At 33.3% G+C, this 20,439-nt stretch overlaps 4 protein-coding genes and 1 pseudogene across 4 annotated transcripts; 2 read left to right on the forward strand and 3 right to left on the reverse strand.

The window, feature by feature from the left end:
* Positions 1 to 1,070: 1,070 nt before the first annotated feature.
* Positions 1,071 to 8,185, reverse strand: LOC106669059 (cysteine-rich hydrophobic domain-containing protein 2). Its single transcript, XM_014398314.2, has 4 exons — positions 7,840 to 8,185; positions 2,761 to 2,971; positions 2,575 to 2,691; positions 1,071 to 2,243 (listed from the first exon to the last, which is right to left on the reverse strand). The coding sequence occupies exons 1-4, from the start codon at positions 7,956 to 7,958 to the stop codon at positions 2,193 to 2,195; spliced, it is 498 nt and encodes a 165-aa protein (XP_014253800.1). The 5' UTR covers positions 7,959 to 8,185; the 3' UTR covers positions 1,071 to 2,192.
* Positions 8,186 to 8,229: 44 nt separating this feature from the next.
* On the forward strand, positions 8,230 to 12,917 carry LOC106669060 (short coiled-coil protein B). The gene is made up of 4 exons (XM_014398315.2): positions 8,230 to 8,581; positions 12,312 to 12,437; positions 12,491 to 12,577; positions 12,765 to 12,917. The coding sequence occupies exons 1-4, from the start codon at positions 8,518 to 8,520 to the stop codon at positions 12,905 to 12,907; spliced, it is 420 nt and encodes a 139-aa protein (XP_014253801.1). The 5' UTR covers positions 8,230 to 8,517; the 3' UTR covers positions 12,908 to 12,917.
* Positions 12,918 to 13,107: 190 nt separating this feature from the next.
* Positions 13,108 to 14,672, reverse strand: LOC106669058 (annotated as a pseudogene).
* Positions 14,673 to 15,544: 872 nt separating this feature from the next.
* On the reverse strand, positions 15,545 to 16,448 carry LOC106667575 (alpha-crystallin A chain-like). The gene is made up of 3 exons (XM_014395612.2): positions 16,343 to 16,448; positions 15,843 to 16,288; positions 15,545 to 15,764 (listed from the first exon to the last, which is right to left on the reverse strand). The coding sequence occupies exons 2-3, from the start codon at positions 16,284 to 16,286 to the stop codon at positions 15,657 to 15,659; spliced, it is 552 nt and encodes a 183-aa protein (XP_014251098.1). The 5' UTR covers positions 16,287 to 16,288; positions 16,343 to 16,448; the 3' UTR covers positions 15,545 to 15,656.
* Positions 16,449 to 18,970: 2,522 nt separating this feature from the next.
* Positions 18,971 to 19,452, forward strand: LOC106667576 (alpha-crystallin B chain-like). The gene is made up of 2 exons (XM_014395613.2): positions 18,971 to 19,258; positions 19,335 to 19,452. Exons 1-2 carry the CDS (start codon positions 19,097 to 19,099, stop codon positions 19,431 to 19,433), a joined length of 261 nt encoding a protein of 86 aa, XP_014251099.1. The 5' UTR covers positions 18,971 to 19,096; the 3' UTR covers positions 19,434 to 19,452.
* Positions 19,453 to 20,439: the final 987 nt, after the last annotated feature.

The following is a 20,439-nucleotide window of genomic DNA, read 5'->3' on the forward strand; positions in this document are numbered from 1 at the left end:
TCAGGTAAATTTTCCTTGAATCAAATTTTCTTTTTCTAATTTCATTTTTTCATCTCAATCAAATTGGCATTTTTTCATACCACATTGACTTTACCCCAATCAAATTGACATTTTTTCGTACCAAATTGAACATGCTCCAATTCAAATTAATATCCTCAAATCAATTTTTATTTTATTGTTTATTTATAAATCAAATTTCCGTTTTTCATATCACATTGACTTTTTTCCAATCAAGCTGGTGTTTTTTCATACTCAATTGACATTCTCTCCATCAAACTGACATTTTTTTTTTCCCAAATTGAACTTGCTTTGCTCCAATTTATGTTAATTTTCCTCAAATCATTTTACTTTCTCCAAATCAAATTTCCTTTTTTCCATATCACACTGTCTTTCTCCCAATCAAATTGGCTTTCTTTGAATTTTCATGCTCAAATTGGACTTTTTATTTGATTTTTTTTTTTCTAACTGTTTTTTATTTATTTTCATATCTTTCTATGCTCTATGTTAAATAATTAACTATACGAATTTATGTACAACCTGATCATTAATAAAGAGGTTGAAAATAAATTCCCTGAAGTACGTCTTCAAACCAAATTTAACTTGTATTATATCAATTTGTTTTTTAGTTTTACAATGCAACTTTTCAATCCAAATGGAACATTTTCCATTGGAATCAAAAATATGTTAAACAAAAGTAATATAATTTCAGTATGTATATGCATAAATATTAAGTACTATTTTATAAGTTTTAAAGATTTTATAAGTACTATTTTATACAAAAAGCAGTAGCTTTAAAACAGAAAAATATATGTGAAGTATATCAGATATAGAATCTGTGATGCAGCATTCAACCATTTCTCTTGGTCAACTATTACTTGATGAAATACTGACTTGTTTGTTTACTCTTATAAAAAATAAGTACATAAATAAACAAAAATAATGTTTATCTTACAAAACCAATGAATATATGATACCAGGATGATAACAGATGATGAAACACATCTCAATTTCTCCAATTTTGCACATAGGCTTTGATTTAAATAATAAATAATAAACAATAAAAACTCCACTATATTATAAAATATTTATTTAACTAATAAGTTACAATAATATTTCAGTAACAATATTTACAAATATGTATAATCTAAGAAATTTTCTCCACAACAATGCACTTATCAACAATTAATATTTCACATCAGGTGGTCTTAAAAAAAAAAAATAATAATAATAATAATAATACAACTAACAAAAATTAATTTTGTTTGTCCCTTTGTTTTTCAAATTAAAAACTAGTAAGTAAACTAAGGTCAAATAATATTAAGTAAAAAAGTATTTTAACTATAACTAATTTTAGTATTTTTTTAATAGTACAAAATACATTAAAATTATACAGCAACATTTTCAAACCAAATGCATTAGGACAAAGAAATATTAATTGGTCAATTTGAACTTTATGGTAGTCAGAGAACTGGTAACAATAATCACAAATTGGATATGATAATTATAATTATTCGATTTGTAATAATCAACTGGAAGATGTTTCAGTTTTTAAAATATAACATTGTTACATGTTAACGTTTAAATTAAATTTCCATTAATTTACAATAATTTTTCTCATTATGAACATTAAACAATTTAAAAGAAGAAACAACTTGTTCAATACAAATAAAATTCACTTTCAAATTTAGCATTTTACATACTAGAAACTACTTTTAAAATTTATAGAAAATTTTTTGGAAAAATAGACATCTACTAAGTATGCAAATTATAATTTTACAAAAATTCAATTGCACCAGTGTTTAAAGAAGCGGGTTTTTCTTTTATACGCGGAAAAGTTGTTCAATAAGAATTGAAATAGGCTTGGAGGAAAACAATTTTTTTTTAACTATATCAAAATACATTTCTTCTCTCTATACGATGATTGTTTACTTTTTCCTGGAATATATTTAAAGAGAACTAGCCTAGTTTTCATTAATGTTTTATCTTTTTTTAATATTATATATGTATATAATATAGTATAAAACCCGTATCCTTTCTCTCTTTCTCACTTTCTCTTACACTTTCACGCTTATCATTTCTCATGCAAACTCGATGAAAAAGAAAACAAAAATTCTTTTCGCTGTGCAAAGCTGTCGTGGTTGTCCCCAAATGTTTATAAGCCCTGTTTCCGAAAAACAAGCTCATAATTTACACTAGTCAGGCCTATAAATCGGTATCTTTGGAATAAATTCTATGAGCAACACCTGAAAATAAAACAAAATAAAATGATATTAAAAGAAAATTAGTTGGAATATCTCTTATCCGAAATTAATAATATCAATCCGCCTCATAACAATGAGACAACTCACGACATAAAAACAAGCATGTAAAAGATTTGTTACTGTTTTCACTCTGATAATTGTATTTGGAAAGTAAGGAATTTATCTCAGGGTCGAATATTTTTAGCGAACTATGTTAGTAAAGATAGGCCATGCTGAAGTAAATAAATAAATGCTACTGCAATATGAGTATTTAAAAAACATTAAAAAAATCAAGTATGCAAGAGTTTTTATTTTTTATTTAAAAAAATCTTACATATTCCATCATAGAAGATGAGTCGCATCGTTGTTTAGCCAGCCTCCAATGAAGTCCTAATTTGTGGTAAAGATGGCTGTTCTCCCATTCAAGCAGTTTGTCTATCGAATGCTGAGTCTGAAGAGAAAAAAAAAATAGTAAAGAAATCCAATGTTTATAGCGCAGTAATTTAAAAATTGTTATTACTCTTTTACTGAGGCAGATGACAGGCCAGAGGGAACAGCCTAGTGTACAACAACAACAAACACAACCACAGAACAACCACTTGACATTCACGGGTATCGTTTTCTTAAGGACATTATTTACACGTGAAACTGTCGCCCGGTATTCTTCGGGTGCAACCCTTGATACAAGGCCGTTCGGAAACTCTAGGTCAAATCTATTACTCAGGCCAAATCTGTAAATAAACAAGAAAAATTAAATGCAATTTCATTTAAACAAAACCATTTTGTTTAAATTTTATTGTGTACAAAACAATATAACATACAAATCAAGTGGAAATCAAATCAAATTGATCTGTAAACTATCCAAGAAGCAAAGCATACAGCAAAGTTCGCCTTACAAAATTATTCTTTTTTATCTATAATGATTTTTTTTTTTTAATTAAATATCACATTAGGTGTTTACACATATATTCGCTGGGTTTCAAAACAAATTCGATTAATGACAATTTTATAGATAGCACAGGGCATCACCTGACCATTGACCCTACAGACGAGATTAATTACCATCAGTTTTTAGACACTTGAAACAAATTCGATAAACATTACGAATAAATACCATTTAAAGTGTGAGATGTCTCAACCACTTTTACACAACACAAATAATCTGTGTGGTCTGGAAGTTAAAAAAACTAATTCAATTGTTACCTAACAAGCTTTCATACTATTTTAAGGTTATCACCAGGACATATTTCTGTTTTTAACAAATGGTTTCAAATTTCGTTAAACTTAATTTGTTATTGAACATAACTAACAACTTTATTATGACATTTGTAGAATTATGATCCTGTCCTTGATGATGACCTTAAAATAGATCAAAAGCTTTTCTTTTTCCAGACAATAAATGCTATGTTTGCCATAATCATAATTTTCTAATAAATGTTATTATACCTAATGAAACTAAAACAACAATGAGATCACATTTTATCTTTCATTATTGGGGCTGATGAGATACCCTGCATGAAATGGCTTGGTAATTTATCTTTTGTAAGTTAATTTGCTAACAATACTTTTATTTTTTCCCAGACAATGATACAAAAATAAAATATTACAAAATAAAATTTAAAAAGTCAAAAGAGCTTTACAATTAAAAAGTAAAAGTGCTTTCCAATATTGAATTGACATTTAATAATGAATCCAAATTTAAAATCACACAGTTTAAATTTAACATTTATTAATCCATGTAAATTGACTATATTAATTATTTCAGTTAATTATACCTTTTATGTAAGGTCTGGGGTTAAGATGAAAAGTTAGTGTCCCCTGCTCTTGACACTTGCTTTCTTATCTCGACCAAGACCTTAGATAAAATGTATAATTAATTAAATTAACATTATTATTTTCTAGAAAATCATTTGACCCATAATACAGGTTTTTGTCTATGATTGACATATTTTTAATAAAAGTATAAAGGTGATTTATAAGTAAAAAAATAATCTTACATCTCCTTTCATAGATAGCTGATGAGTTAAAAGTGCTTTCTAGGTTTTCAAAATTAATTTTTTTATGCATATGTGTAAGGGGGGGGGGGGCAAAAAGGCCACAGGCGATGGTGGGCGAGAACCCACGACCACAGGGTCTCTCACGCTAACCACTCGGCTACCGCGATCCCCCAAAATTAAATTGAATTAGAACGTTTAATAATTCTGAAATGGTATGGTTTATTGATGATATCGCATATAATTGATTGCATAAAACTTCCTAAAGGCTCTTTTGTATTTGTTTGCATGTTTGTCTACAACGATTGGAACATTTTACAATTAAAAGAATCTTTTATCTCCAAGCTCTTATCATAGTTGGCAATGACAAATGAGTTGAATTAAAAATGTTCAATAATTAGAAGCTATTTCTAAAATGGTATGGTTAGAATTTAACATGTCACAGTATTTTCTCAAGGGTCACGTCTTTGTTTGGGATTCTTTTGTTTATGATGTTTGGCCTATTCTGAGTAAATTTTGAAGAAGTGGTGACTTTATCGATGAAAAGTAATTTCTTGCCTCCTTTGTCTGATAGATGTGTAAAATTGCATTCTAACTTTTAAACGTTGGATTATAATGAAAATTTCCTATTTTTCAATGGAGGGTCTTTTGTTCTTGTTTAAATGTTTACCCATAAACATTGGCATTTTTTGAATGTGGAGTGCACAGTAGAAAAATCATATTTTGTCTAGTTTCAATTATAGTTGACCGATGAGTCAAAGTGCTTTCCAACTTGCTTGAGTCAACATTCAGTTGAATTACAGGAAGAAGCTTTACAATTGAAATGTAATCATTATTCTACATTTGATTACGATAACGACTGATGAGCCAAAATGCCTTTCAACTCATTAATATTGCAAGTTTCACAATGACAACTAATTTGAAATTGTATTAATTGAAGTTTATTTTTCTATAAGGCCTATTTTTGTCTGTTTGTATGATTTTTCTATGACTGATATATTATTGTAATTAAATTGTCAGGTCTTTACAGTTGAAAAATTATTTTTGACTTTCTTCAAATATTTGCTGATGAGTCAGAGCTCTTCCCAATTGTCAACAGTGAACTGAATTAGAACTTTTAACAATGAAAACTAATTTTAAATGGTATTAATTGAAAATTTTTCTATAGAGCCTTTTTTTTATCCCCCCTGTGAGGGTCATATTCTGACTAAATTGTGGACAGGGCTTGGCAATTGAAAAATAATTTGTCTATATTTAATAATATATGACTTATGAGCCAAAATGCTTTCCAACTTTTCAGTATTGAAGTGAATAGCCTGTTTTAACTGCCTTCTTAACAATTGAAATATCATCTTTTGTCGATCAGGTTTTACATGACTAATGACTCAATGCTTTCCAATTTGTCAACACTGAATTTAATTAGATTATTTAATAACAAAAACTAATTTGAAGTGGTATAGTTCTAAGTTAAAATTTCATATTTCTCTAGAGGGCGTTTTATCTTTTACTTTGTTTGGCTCGTAAATAAAATGTTTTCAATAAATTGTAGACTGGGGGGGTTTTACTATTGAAAAAAAAAATTTTTTTAAATTTTCAGTTATAGATGACTAATGAGTAAGTGCTTTTCAATTGTCAACATCGAAACAGCACTGTTTGAAGTTCAAATTTCATTTCTTCTAGTAGGCCTTTTGTCTATTATTTTATTTATTTTTTAATTTAAAACTGACATGATCAGAATAATTGTTAACTTTGCCCAGACATTTACAGCTGAAAAAACATTTTTTTTACTTTCTTCGAATATGACTGATGAGTCAGAGTACTTTCCAACTTGCCAATATTGAATTGCATTAGAACGTTTTAATAATGACCAACAATTTGAAATGTCAATGTTTGAAGTTAAAATTTCATATTTTCTAGAGGGGCTTCTGTGAATGATGGAGTGTTTTGACACTGACAAATTTTCTTTTTTCAACGTTTAATTATAGAGGACTGGTGAGTAAATTTGTTTCCCAAGTTAGAAATATTGAGTCAACTGAATTGAAGCGATTTTCGAATTAGAAATGATATTGTTTGAAGTGAAAATTTCATATTGTTCTAGAGGACCTTTTGTCTTTTAGTGTGTTTGGCCCATATATAAAATGTTCTCAGTAAAACTGAGGGTTTTACAATTGAAAAAAAAAATCTGTTTTTTATATCTTCAGTTATAGATGACTAAGGAGTAGAGTGCTTCCCAGCTGTCAACATTGAAATAGCATGGTTTGAAGTTCAAATTTCCTTTTTTTTCTAGTAGGCCTTTTGTCTTTTATTTTATTTTTTAATCTACAAATGACATGATAAGAATAATTATTAACTTTGTGTGGGGGTCTTTACAGCTGAAAAATTATTTTTTGACTTTCTTGAAATATGACAACATGCTTTCCAACCTGCCATTGTTGAATTGCATTATGTTTCAATAATACCACTAATTTGAAATGAACATTGTTTGAACTTAAAATTTCATGTTTTCTATAGAGGAGCTTCTGTGAATGATGGGGTCTTTTGACAATGTCAAATTTTCTTTTTTCTACCTTTAATTATAGAGGACTGGTGTGTCAATGTGGTTCCCAACTTGCAAACATTGATTCAATTGAACTGAATTTTTGAATTTTAAAGTATATTGTTTGAAGTTAAAATTTCATATTGTTCTAGAGGACCTTTTGTCTTTTACTGTGTTTGGCCCATAAATAAAATGTTCTCAAATTGTGGGCTGATGGTTTTACAATTAAAAACCTCATTTTTTTTTATCTTTAGTTATAGACGACTTAACGAGTAAGAGTGATTCCCAGTTGTCATCATTGAAATAGAACTGTGTGAAGTTCAAATTTCCTTTTTTCTAGAAGGCCTTTTGTCCTTTCATATTATTTTATTTAATTTTTAACCTTGACTGACATGATTTGAATAATTATTAACTTTGTGGGGGGGGGTCTTTATAGCTGAAAAATTATTTTTTGACTTTCATTGAATATGACTGATGAGTCAGAGTACTTTCCACTTGCCAACATTGAATTGATTTATAATGTTTCAATAATGACCACTAATTTGAAATGAACATTGTTTGAACTTAAAATTTCATGTTTTCTATAGAGGAGCTTCTGTGAATCTTCTTCTTTTGGCAATGACATTTTTTTTTCTACGTTTAATTATAGAGGACTGGTGTGTCAATGTGGTTCCCAACTTGCAAACATTGATTCAATTGAACTGAACTAAAGCGATTTTTGAATTAGAAACGATATTGTTTGAAGTTAAAATTTCATATTGTTCCAGATGACCTTTTCTCGTTTATTTATATTTTGTCTATTACATATTCTGAATAAATTGTGAACGGTGGGATGTTTAAAAATGATAAATAAACTTGTGTCTATCTTCGAATGTGAATTGACTGATGTGACAAAGTGCTTTCCAACTTGTCAACATTAAGTCAACATTGAGTCAGATTAGAAGTTTAACAATGAAATGCAACTTGAAATACGTTTCGCGTTGCATTAAACATTAACATGTTAATTTCTGTAGGCTGTTCTGCAAGTTTTTGTCTACGATGATTGGCATGTTTTGAGAAATGTTCTTACACAGTCATGTTGCCAGTTCCTCTGACGATGACAGGATCTGCACCGAGTGAGACGATGTTTTCGTCGACGTTGTCGTCCGCCTCCTCTTCTTCCTCGTAAATCGCATCGAAATCAGCCATCTCGCCTCTCGTTGAGATTCATTAAAAGAAAATCGCGGCGGTCAAGGGTCGCCAAATCCTCCACCTAGAAAGTCCGGTCCTAGCCCCGGGTGGTGAGGTTCATCGTCGTCTATCCCCGACCCTGGCTTCCAACCCCAATCAAAGGCAGAACCCGAGGAAAATAAACCTTTTAATAAATAAACAAAAACAAGTCGCCACCAGAAGAGAGAGCGAGAGAGACAGTGAATGCGTTTTGTGAAAGTTCACGGTTCTACCGTCCTCCCCTCCATTTCGACCTCGAGACGAAACAGCAAATTCTATTTTTCACACAAGATAAAATAAATTTAAAAAAAATTCAAACATCAAAAATTAAAATATCCAACAGCAAAAATATATTCAAAAAATGAAATACTCTCCCCGGAAATTCTACATCAAATCAGCTGATTGCGTTATCCAAATCGTGAAGGTTAATTTTTAAAAGGGGATAAAATTTTTTTTAACTGTAACTTAGAAATACAAATAAAATGTTGTGATCGAATTGGACAATTTGTCGAAAGTAGTTTTTACAATTTAGTCAACGATGAACGATATCAAAATGCAAGACGATATTAACAACATCCCTCTCGCCGATGACGACCCCCAAGGTATGTCTGTTCAACAATAACCGTTTTCTTTATTTTCCATTAATAATAATCACTCAAACACTATTTTCTACTGAATAATTAACATTAAAAGTTTTACATGGTATTAATTTCACTAGATCTAAATATTTCCAAATCGGGTTGTCAACCTAAACCCTGCGGGAGGTATCAACAAATTTGTCAACATTTAGTTTGATTGATCTATAATCATATTAAATTTGTTCGTGTCAGGCCTATTTTTTTCTCATTTTACACTTCTGGACAATTTTTATTACGTTGACCTACTTTCTGGTTTTTGTCTCTTATTGACTCTATCGATAGTAATTTATTGGAGTCATGGAAGGTTCAAGAATGAAGTGACCAAAGTTTCATTTTTGACTGCTCCTCACGACTCCAACAAGTTATTAAACAATTGGTGGGTAAAAAAAAAAAGACAAAATTTTTACCCGAGAAGAACAACATATCTCGTATGTGTGGTGATTAGTGCACTCTCAACACGACACACAAGAATAGCACAATTACACAGAAAACAAACACTTTGAGCCCTGAAGATGATCTCGATAAAGATCGAAACGTTGGCAGATAAAGAAAATGTTTTTCTGAAACCTACATCACACCAGACCATCTCACAATTTCCAAATAATCATAACATATGGGTTTGTACGACTGGATCACTTAAACGTGGACATCAAACCACTCTCAACTCAAAAGCATAGCTATGAGTCATTCTTGTCCGCTCTTCATGATTCCAACAAATTATTAAACAACAGGTGGGTAAAAAAAAGAAAAAAATTCTACCTGAGAAGAACAACATAACTAACATGGGTTTTTAAGAATGTATCACCAACGAACATGGAAATCAAACCACTCTCAACTCAAAATCATAGCTAAGAGACATTCTTGACTATTCTTCACAATTCCAACAAATTAGGCCTCTTTCAGACAAGGCAACTAGTTAAACGGACGGATGTCAAGGAGTGTAATGTGGTAGCCAAATGTTTGGGAATCGCCCCAACCCTTTCACAAGCAGTCAACTCGTCCGCCCAGGCGGGTGGCAAGCACACACTCATCCCCACTGGTTGACTTGACTCAAAAGACATTGCTCGGCATTCGTCCTTCACACCAGTCGCCTAGTTGAGTCAACTGAGTTCACCAAGGAAAGCATTGCAATTGCAAGTTTCAATGTGGAACAGTTCATTTAAAATATTCATATTAGTCCCATGATATGGGACATGAGGGGTGAGGAGTATAGCGAAAAAATTAAAAGAAACGAAGCTTTGAGGGAAGTAGCACAACAGTATTTGAGAGAAAGCACTCGTTTCCCAATTTTATAATAACAGATAAACCCACACTTTTCTTTACTGGGTTTCCTCCTTTTTTTGTTTATCTTTTTGCAGAAGAGCAAGGACAAGAAGTGCTCCTACTTCCTCGGGTTCTAACACCATACTGACCTCCCGTTGGAAGAGAGGTTGTTTCCTAGTTGAGAGTCAACCGGGCAACTTAGCTGCATCAATCAAACCGCCTTTTCTGAAAGAGGCCTTTCTGGTCACTAAAAAAACACACATTTCTACCCAAGAGGAACAACATAACTAACATGGGTTTTTACAAATGTATCACCATCAAATATGGACATGAAACCACTCTCAACTCAAAAACATAGCAAGTCATTTGTGGCCGCTCTTCACGATTCCAGCAAATTATTAAAAAACCAGTTTCCACTTTAAAAAAAAAAATCTGTGAGTAATATGGTGTGTCTGTATGAAAAATGGAAAATCAATTTTTTCTGCCTAGATTTCGACCCATTTTAAGGTCATAATCAGGGCAAAAACGTCTACGAATTGACATAATTAAGTTGTTAATAGATAGTTTAAAATTTCTAAGAACTAAGAAGACTAACTCAGTCCCAACATTGCTACTATTTATTTATATGGGTAATTTGAATTTGTATAGGCTCCAAAACGCACACGTACAAACATACATACATGTGCTGAATTGAGCCTATTCCAGTAGTCCAGCAACAATTCCAGCTTTTGCAATTTACAGTAAATTACCAGCAGACTTGAGAATCACCCTGGGGTCAGACCTCAGTAGTCAATCTCATCTGCCCAGCCACTGAGGTTGAACTGGGTGCTGTCAACAGCTAGGTCAATTCAGCACCCAAAGAATGCAGTTTCAAACTCATTCCTAAAAATTCATTCCTATTTACATACTGTTCATTTAATTAGGGTGATGGGATACTGTTTGGCCATTGACCCTCTTACATCTCACATTTATGCTAATAAAGACATTCACTCTCAACACAACCTTTTACACATATTATACAACTAATCTAATTGAGGGTCGATGGGGTACTCGATTTTCCGCCATCAACCCTCTCACATCATTCATACTAGTAAATACATTCATTCTCAACACAACCTCAACAATGCATCCTACATATGTTCAAAGGGATTGAGGTCTGAAGACAATCGGGAAGTGGCAGATGGGAAATTCCTGGGTTTTCTAAACTCTGCCTCAATGAGGTCCGGCATTGTCATTCAGAAGTCAAAAATCCCTGCCAATGAGATACCTGGTTTGAGGGATGTTTTCTTCGATAATTTTGACTGGGCATAACGGACTGCGTGTAAATCCCAGCCCAGACCATATCATCTCCTCCCAACTGCACTGAAGGGAGCACAAACTGGGTACATCTCAGTACGCATCCAGACTCTTCGGCGTCTGCTATCAGTATACAGACAGAAACATGACTCATCAGTAAACATAACAGTATTCCAATTCTCTTCTGGGTGTTCGCTGTTCCATATTCTCCTGAGTTGCTGGTGGTGGGCTGTTGCTGCAGGTTATCTCAAAGGGGCATACAATGTGAGGACAACTTCCCACAAATGATTCGTAATCGTTTCTGTTGATAAAGGCCTTGCCAAAACGTCTTGTACTTCACCTGGGAGATGTCTAGAAAAACTCCAGGGCAGAACTGCTTACACCTAAGGCATGTTGCAATGACATGTATAATATAATGAATTTAGCGTATTGTGTAGTGATAATTATGGAAGCCAAATTGGTGGTTGGAAATAAATGAACTTAAATTTAGTAGCCTCTGTTCTCGTACCATATTTGTACAGTATGAGTAAACATTGTCAGTTTGTGGATCCTACCTTGCATCATCTCATGGAAGAGATTTCATTGTAAAAAGTAAATTGTAAGATTTCTTCAAGTGTTCTGTGGAGTGATGAATCTGTAATTTGTAATTGTAAGACCAACCCAGCAAAGATAGATAGACAAGGATTATCAAAAACAACCAAATTACGGGTTATCACCCCATAGAACACGTGATTAATCTAATATCAATAACAAAAGTTTTGAAATTTAACAATTATTAGTTCTTTGTTCAACCGCTGAGTAAAATTTATGATACTCTTTTAATCTGTTCAGAAGGTTTTATTCTTTCTGTTTCTACATCAGTTGTGATGCACAAGTTTGAGATTACTTCATCAGTTCTGCTTATAAGGTTAATGTTTTAACCATTACCAATTATAGTGAAGACGTGATTAATTTTGATAAAGAGTTTTTACTTCATTAGTTCAGTTCTAACACTAAAATTTCATTAGTTCAGACAAAAAGTTCAAATATTCATTATTTTAAGTACAGAATGTTGTATGACAAAATGTTTTAAATTGAACTGTTGTGTACCACTATTTTTATATAACCATCTCTAGTCTATGAATCATTTTTCCAGTGATTATCCAAGATGAGGGTGACGTAACCGAGATGTCGCAGGCTTCAGACCCGATGGTGCATGGCCGTAGCATGGATTCAATCCCTTCAACTTTTACAAATGGAAGCAGTAGCCCTGGACCTAATAGTAAGTAGTTTATACATCTTTTTTTTTTAATTCATTGACGTTTTCTCTTTCAGGCCTAGATCCTGACATAAGCCCAGATGAGCAAGAAGAGAAGGCAAGGCTGATTTCACAAGTCCTTGAGCTTCAAAACACTTTAGACGGTATCTTATATTATTATTTAAGAACTTTTTTATTTATAGTTGGGCCTTTTTGTTCATTTCATCGGTTTGCCAATTTCTGTTTTGGTCTGATGGGTTTATAGTGATCGGAAAAGACTAGATCCTGCAGACCTCGAGGAAATATCTAGCAATTTTTTTTTATGTTGTGCTAAAACATTTTATTTTTCAGATTTATCTCAAAGAGTCGACAGTGTCAAGGAGGAGAATTTAAAGCTAAGGTCGGAGAATCAGGTCTTGGGGCAGTATATTCAAAATCTGATGTCAGCTTCTAGTGTTTTCCAGTCAACTTCACCAAAGATGAAAAATAAGTGATCGCTTTGAACCAAACCGCCAAGGGAAAACTGCTTTAATTAAAATATTTATTTTATTAAATAGATGCTTTTAATATTAACGTCAGTTATTCGTCTAAGCACAATTTTTAACATTCCTCATCTTTTCCTTTGGAAAACCGATTATGATAATTGAAACGCTTAAGCAATCTTTAAATCTTTACCACAAATGTTTTCCATATATTTAAAAGCATCGCTTTCATACTTTATAAGCCATTTGTTGCTATGTTTAATTATTTTATAAAATTTTTGTAAATAATTTGTACATTGATTTGAGTTGGAAGGGAAAAATATACAAATGTATGTAGCTATTTAATTCTTTCTATTCATTAATTATCCTATTTACTAATCACTTTTTATTTACTTAGCGGTTTATTTTTCATGATCCAGTTGTGGCTCATTACTTCATTAAGAGATAACCTCTGGTGTGGATTGTATTTTAAAAGTCTCATAATGAGATCCCTCACAGGAGACGGTATGACTTTGGGAAAATCAATTTCTACATCCACAATTTTTCTCAATGTCTCCTCCTCTGTCTCGCTTTGGAACGGTGGGTAACCGGCCAGCAGCTCGAAGCAGAGTATGCCCAAGCCCCAGTTGTCCACTTTACTTGTGTATGGAATGTCCTCCACTATTTCAGGAGCGATATAATCCAGCGTTCCACAGAGGGTCTTACGCTTTTTTAACGATCGGATCGACCATCCGAAATCTGAGAGTTTGATGTTTCCGTTTATGTCTAAGAGGATGTTCTCCGGCTTGATGTCCCTGTGTATCACCCATTTAGAATGACAGTAATTGAGAGCATCCGCCACCTGGTAGACGAAACGGGCGGCCACGCCTTCCCTGAACCTACACTCAGGCTGTTTCTTCATAAGCTTGTACAATTCTCCCTGCCCGGCAAATTCAAGAACAAGGACAATTTTATCCACGGTTAAAAAATAAGTGTAAAGTGTTAAAATGTTCGGATGCTTGAGTTGAGATTGGATGTCGATTTCTCGCTCCGCCTGAATCAACAGATCTTCTTTTTCGATTTCCCTCACGTTGATTTCCTTCAGAGCGACAATCACTTTTGTCTCTTTCTCCCTCGCGATGTAAACACTGCCATATTTTCCTCTTCCCACACTGCAGCCGATTTCAAAATCATTTTTACACCAATTTTTAACCGTTCCTTTCCTTTCTTTTATCTTTTCTTGTAAAACCATTTGCAACGCTCTGTTTTCGTTCCTGACAGATAGTTTATTTCTCCATGGGGATGTCATCTTAGTTTTATGATTGAATTGATATTATTGAATAACAACCATATGTTTTTGTCAGTTTATCAGCTATTTTACAAATTACTTTAATCTATCACAAAGGTGACTTTCATTTTTTCTGATGTTTTCAAGATCTCAATTAATGGAGAAACTGCCTTTATAAAACAACTTCCGAAGTTTTCTGTTTTTATATTCTCGATAAGCAGCAATATCACCACTGATCTTATTGCGATTAATAAAAGTCTATATATTCCCTACTGTTTGGTTGCACGGTCGGTCTTACAGAGCCAATTTTCTATTAATCTCATACCCAGGAAATCCTTCTGTTCCTAGAGAAACTCCAAACAATGAATGTCTTGGTCCTATTAATGTGGATTCTAGGACATTGTGCCTCGGCCAAAATTTGTTTGGATTAACACTTCCTCTCATGTCAAAAATAAGTTCTGGGAAAACTGGCATTATGAGTGGTGTGAAGCTAAGCTACAAGCCACCGTCATTAATATTCTGTTCGAGGCAGATTAGGTTAGATTAGAAAAGTAGTCGGCCTCTTCATATCTTGCACACTACTAGATGAATGTACATCTAATCTGCACCTCCATTGTTGTCTAGAGCTCTTTGTTATTAAGTTTTTTTACCTGATCCCAAATCTTTTGGACTACTTTATATTCTTCAAACTTGGGCTTTGCCTCTTCCAGGAGTAGGAATCTTAACCTACAAAACATGTTTTGCAGTTTCTTCTTCCTGACAATATCTGCACAGGCTTGTTTCTGCCTGTGAGTCTGGATATATGCTTCTGAAGTTAGCACTGTCCAGACAGCAGTTCTACTTATATTCTAGTCCTAGATTCTGTCGTTAGTTTCTGTGATGGTCCTTTGAGGAACTTTTTATCTCTGTCCTGGGTTACATTTCCATTGAATGAAGAACTTTTGTCAGTTTGGTTTGCCCCAAAAGGGTTCTGGGCCAATAGGTGTTCTCATTAAACTTTCCTTGACCAATCAATCTCTTCATTGCCCTTCTGCCCTATGTGCCCTGGTATCCAGTATGTCTGATGGGCCCTGATGGACTTTATCACCGATGTGGTTATTGCCATCTTCTGGCTGTTTGAGTAGATGGCTATTTTTTTAAGAAATGCGTTTTTGACCCGTAAAAAATATCAGTTTTAAAAAAATTAATTTTTGTCCTTAGCACAGAAATGTTTCAAAAATGCAGGAATTTTTTTTTTCTATTGAAATTTGGGTCAAACCTTTGCAAAGCAGTTGTAAAGAAAATAGAATCTCAAATGTCAATAAAAAGGAGAAAAAGACAGTAAATTAAAACATACACGAAAGTCAAGGTTTAAAAATATTTATTTAAATAAACTAGGAACATACAAATATGTACATTTATTAAACATATTACACCATTACAAGTAGGAATATAAATTATCAGTCAGGTAAATACAGTCAAACGAAAGACAATTAATCTATGAAGGGGTAAGTATTATTTTTCTCCATTCTCCTGTTTTTCTTTATTCTGTTTTTTCTGTTTCACAGCTGGGGCGTTCGTGTGAACGATGGGAATTTCACGAGCATCATTTTCTTTGGAAACCTGCATACAGAAAAATGTATTTACAATTAGTAAATAAAGAAAAATATTAACATGGAATTCAGAATGTTTTTAACTCACCTTAGGTGCTTGAAGGGAAAGAACACCGTCCGATGAAAGATTTGATTTAAGGGCATTAAGGTCTACATCCTTTGGAATCCTGTATTTCCTTGTGAACTGCCTCGAGATAAAACCATGCTCGTCCGACCTTTCCTCGTGCTTCCCATCAACGACAATCATGTCATTCTCAACCTTGACCTTAAGCTCGTCCGGCTTGAACTGCTGCACGTCCAGGTTGACTTTAAACTCATCCTTGTTTGAGACAATCGAAGAAAGGCCAGAATCGCCAGCCAAAAGGTTCCTCCAAGGTCGGACGTAGCCGCACCTTAGTGGAGTCTGTAGCAATCCGCACGGTCTCAGGTCATCATCCATAAGACCGAGTCCAAAATGCTGGTCGCTAAGGTCATAAACAGGCCTGTGGTAAGTGTCAAGCAGCTCGTTGAACAAAACTGGCAGCAATGACATTTCTAAAAAGACAAAAATTTAATTACAGTACTATAACAAAAAATTTAATTACTTACTTTTTTTGAGGGTGTTTATAAGGTCGAATCCAACGATTCAAGAAGTGTTCGCTTGCTTTGCTCAATATCAACTGATGAGGGGACCAAGCCAGCCTGAGTATTTATAGAGGGGCAGGCTTTCATAGAACAGCCTAGAACGCCCTCCTCACTTCTAGACTCATCTTGGATTTTTGGCTGATTTCCCTATTTCTCACCTTATTTTTTCTGTTTTGTTGTTATTTTTTCTAAATTAAAAAAAATATCCCTTCTTTACATCATATTATATCATAAGCGTTGTTTTTATACAAAAAATCAACACATTTTCACATTATTTTCACAAGTAAGATTTTCAGTCTGAATTTCTTCACGAAATATCCTTTAGCGAAAAATAAATCGTAAAAGACGTATTTGAAATTTCTTTTATATATTGGTGATATAATTTTTTGGGTGTGCAAACGTTTTGGAATTGAAGAACGCATAAGTGTTAATAACAGTAATGTTCTTACGTAATCTTTCCATTAAAACATTTATTAATTTAATTATGTTCCGGTGTTTTCCTTGAAAATTAATAATTCCTCTGGATGTGACGATAAAACAAAAATAGAGAAGTTGAATTTATCTTCTTCCAGCCTATGTCCACAACGATTACAGTTTTTGTAATTCTAAGTAAATAAAAATAGGGATAAAATACATAAAAACTCTTCATGTTTTATTTTATATCTCCGGTTTTAATATATTTACAAAGGACAAATTTGGCAGTGTTCAAGGGTTTTTGAGAGTGCAAAAAACGACTTTCAACTTTGTTTCTCTATTAAAAAAAAAATGTATTTCAACATCTATCATATTACCAAATAATATATGGTTAATACAGTTAGCTGCCATTATTTCGACGTAGTAGCGATGTACCGGGCCTCGGATAAAAAAAAAACATTTTCCCTGCTCATTAATGTCAATGTTGTTATTGTTATATCCATATTTACAGGCTTTAAATGGTGCTTTAAACAAATCGGAATTTTTTATTGGAAGCGCTTTCGATTTTTGTAATTTTTTTTCAGGGGATTCCGACATCTCGGTCATTTCAGCCCCCAACTAAGCCTATATTCTATTTACCCTTTCAAACACTACATTCATACACATAAATACATCCATACAGTACACTCATTCCGTTTGGTCGGTGGAGTACTTGATATTCCTCCACTGACCTATACTCAAACTAATCTAGATTGTGGTTGATGGAGTACTTTTATAAATATTCCGCCATCGACCCCGAACACACACTCATACGCTCTCAACGTTCGAGGGGCGATGATGACGTTATATTTCACCCTAACCCCTCGCCATTCACGCTAATAAATACATGCACTCAGGTAAAACCTAGACACACAACACATATGACATATTATATACAATAAAAAAACCCAATTTCCACTAAAAAGCGGAACAGGGGACTCTGAAACTCGCTACCGTGTTCGAGAACTCTTCTTAAGTCCGGTGGCATGCCTACACGCTCGCTGCATGGAGCCAAGGCATGACACGCCTCTATTATGTGGGACACATCGAGCAACCTTTCCCTTCATAAGGGGCACCTGCGTGGGCTTTAAATTTGTTATTTCATTTAATACGATTCTGCATATTATTTACTTAGCCTAAGTTAAAAATTACTGATGTATAATAACTTTTAAATACAAACATAATAAAGGCAGTAAACCATCTATAAAAATATGTAAATTGATTAATGTGTGTTAAAACAGAGATAAATTCAATCAATTACAGAACAGGCACATAAACTCAGTCCCAACTACGCCAATATCATTAATCAAATTCAATATCGATAACATACGTATATCATCGCATCACACAAAACATATAATACACCTCAAAGAAGCCGACTCCTTACACAAAAATGTCTTTCTATCCCGACTTCCTACCCCACCCCTTCAACGTATATAAATATAAAACATCAATGTCTCACTGACATTCTCAACACGAAACAATAATGACACAACTACACAGAAAACACACTTTGAGTGAGTAGAAATACTTTGAATATAACTTTTATTTTGCACTGTATAAGTTCACTTTTTTCAACATCCTACATGTATTTGTTAAATTTAAACAAAGTTTGTAAATCCCAGGCCCTGAAGACGATATCAATAAAGATCGAAACGTAGCACGATATATAAAATGTTTTTTCTGAAATCTACGTCACACCAGACAGCATCTCACGATTTCCTAGTAAAAATTGATTAATTTATTATTATTAGGGCCTATTGGAGGACGATGGGACTCAGGACTATTATTTTGCAGCCCAATATCATCAAAAAATATTAAAATATGTAGTTATTTTATCAAAACTAGTGTATTATATAATGATTATTTGTTTATGTATTTTTAAAGGGTGTGAATCTCTAAAGTATTTATATTTTTAGTAAAAACTTATTGCTTCTGTATTTCATTGCACAACAGAATCCGTGGATTGAGAATTTATTTTCAATTAATAATTTATAACCGTATTTAAAGCCGGAATGACAGTATTGAATGTTAGTAAACATCTAGAAATGGGGAGAAGGGGCGGGAACGTTCTAGGGTCTGGTGGGGGTTTTATAAAAGCCAGGTGTCCCCCTGGCAAGATCAGTTTACTTATAGCTTTACAACGTTGTTGTACCAGAGACAATTCTTATACTCGCCAATCATAAAAGTAAGTTGTAAAGTCTTTATTCTGTACTGTATTGGCAGTTTAAGCCCGAAGAGCTTAAAGTAAAAGTTGAGAATGATATGGTTGTCATTGATGGGAAGCATGAAGAACGATCGGACGAGCACGGTTTTATCTCGAGGCAGTTCACGAGGAAATACAGGATTCCTAAAGACGTTGATGTCAACGCTCTCAAATCGAATCTTTCCTCCGATGGTGTCCTTTCACTCCATGCACCCAAGCTGGTAAGTCTTGTTTAAAATCTAAACAATTTTAAACGTAAAGAATGAAATTAATACAACATATTATTCATGTTTTCAGATCTCCAAGGAGAATCCTTCTCGTGAAATTCCTATCACTCATACAAATGCTCCAGCTTTGAAGCAGAAAAAGGACAAAAATGAGAAAATGGAAGAGTAATTTTAAAAGAAAAAATAATCATTACAGTTTTAAGTCTGATTAATTGTTAAGTCTGATTTAAGTGTGATGCCTTTGTTTTAACTAGTTTTTTTTTGTACCTTCAATAAAAATAAATAAAACAATTCTTGAAAGTATCATTGTTTGTTAAAATCTTTCCTGGCATGTCTTCCCTAGTCCCATAAGTAATTGTATTTCAATATAAAATATATGTTTGAAATTATATGGACATGTATAATGATGATCCCATCTGCAGATTATGTAATGAGGAAGAAGAAAAAGCCACCATTATCATCTTCCAAATCGAAGCAATGACTCAATGGAAACAACCTAGCATACAGAAAAAAACCTAGGGAATGAAATTTTAGCAACAACAGTCCTAATACTTCTGACAAGAAGGAATGAGTCAATTGCACTGAACTAGGGACCTAGGAAAGTTCAATAAGCTAGAAAGCTGCAGTGCCTGGGGAGCAGAAATCCCTCTTCCTGGTAACTTTTTTTAAACTGTTTCATGTTTACGCCCATTATGTGATTATTCTTTAATTTTCATGTTGATGTTGAAAAATCACCAGGATTTGCACTCACTCTATGGTTATCCAGGATTTTCTGTCATTATGTAGTATGGTGATAGATGTCCGTGTGATATTAGGCTAAGTGCGAATTGTATTACAATGACAGGTAAGCCCTTAGGTCTTAATATATTGAGTAAGGATGATGTCATGATTAATTAACCGTTTAATCAAGATTAAGCATGAATTATATGAGTGTGGGTGATGGCATTGCAGGTTTAACTGGTAAACGTAATTTAAACCGAATTAGAGATTGAGACAGTTACAGGTAGAGTAAGTGAATGGGATTGCATAATTTGAAAAACGTTTTCATGTCAGATGTATATGTTAAACAGAAGAGGCGATAAGTGGCCTCCGTGAGGTACACCAGAGAAGGCATGAATTTTTTTGGATATGTAATCGTGTACTTTTAGAAATTTAATTCAGTTTGATGAGAGGTA

The sequence above is a fragment of the Cimex lectularius genome, unplaced genomic scaffold, assembly GCF_000648675.2.
Source record: "Cimex lectularius strain Harlan isolate CLEC.00 unplaced genomic scaffold, Clec_2.1 scaffold171, whole genome shotgun sequence".
Lineage (NCBI taxonomy): Eukaryota > Metazoa > Arthropoda > Insecta > Hemiptera > Cimicidae > Cimex > Cimex lectularius.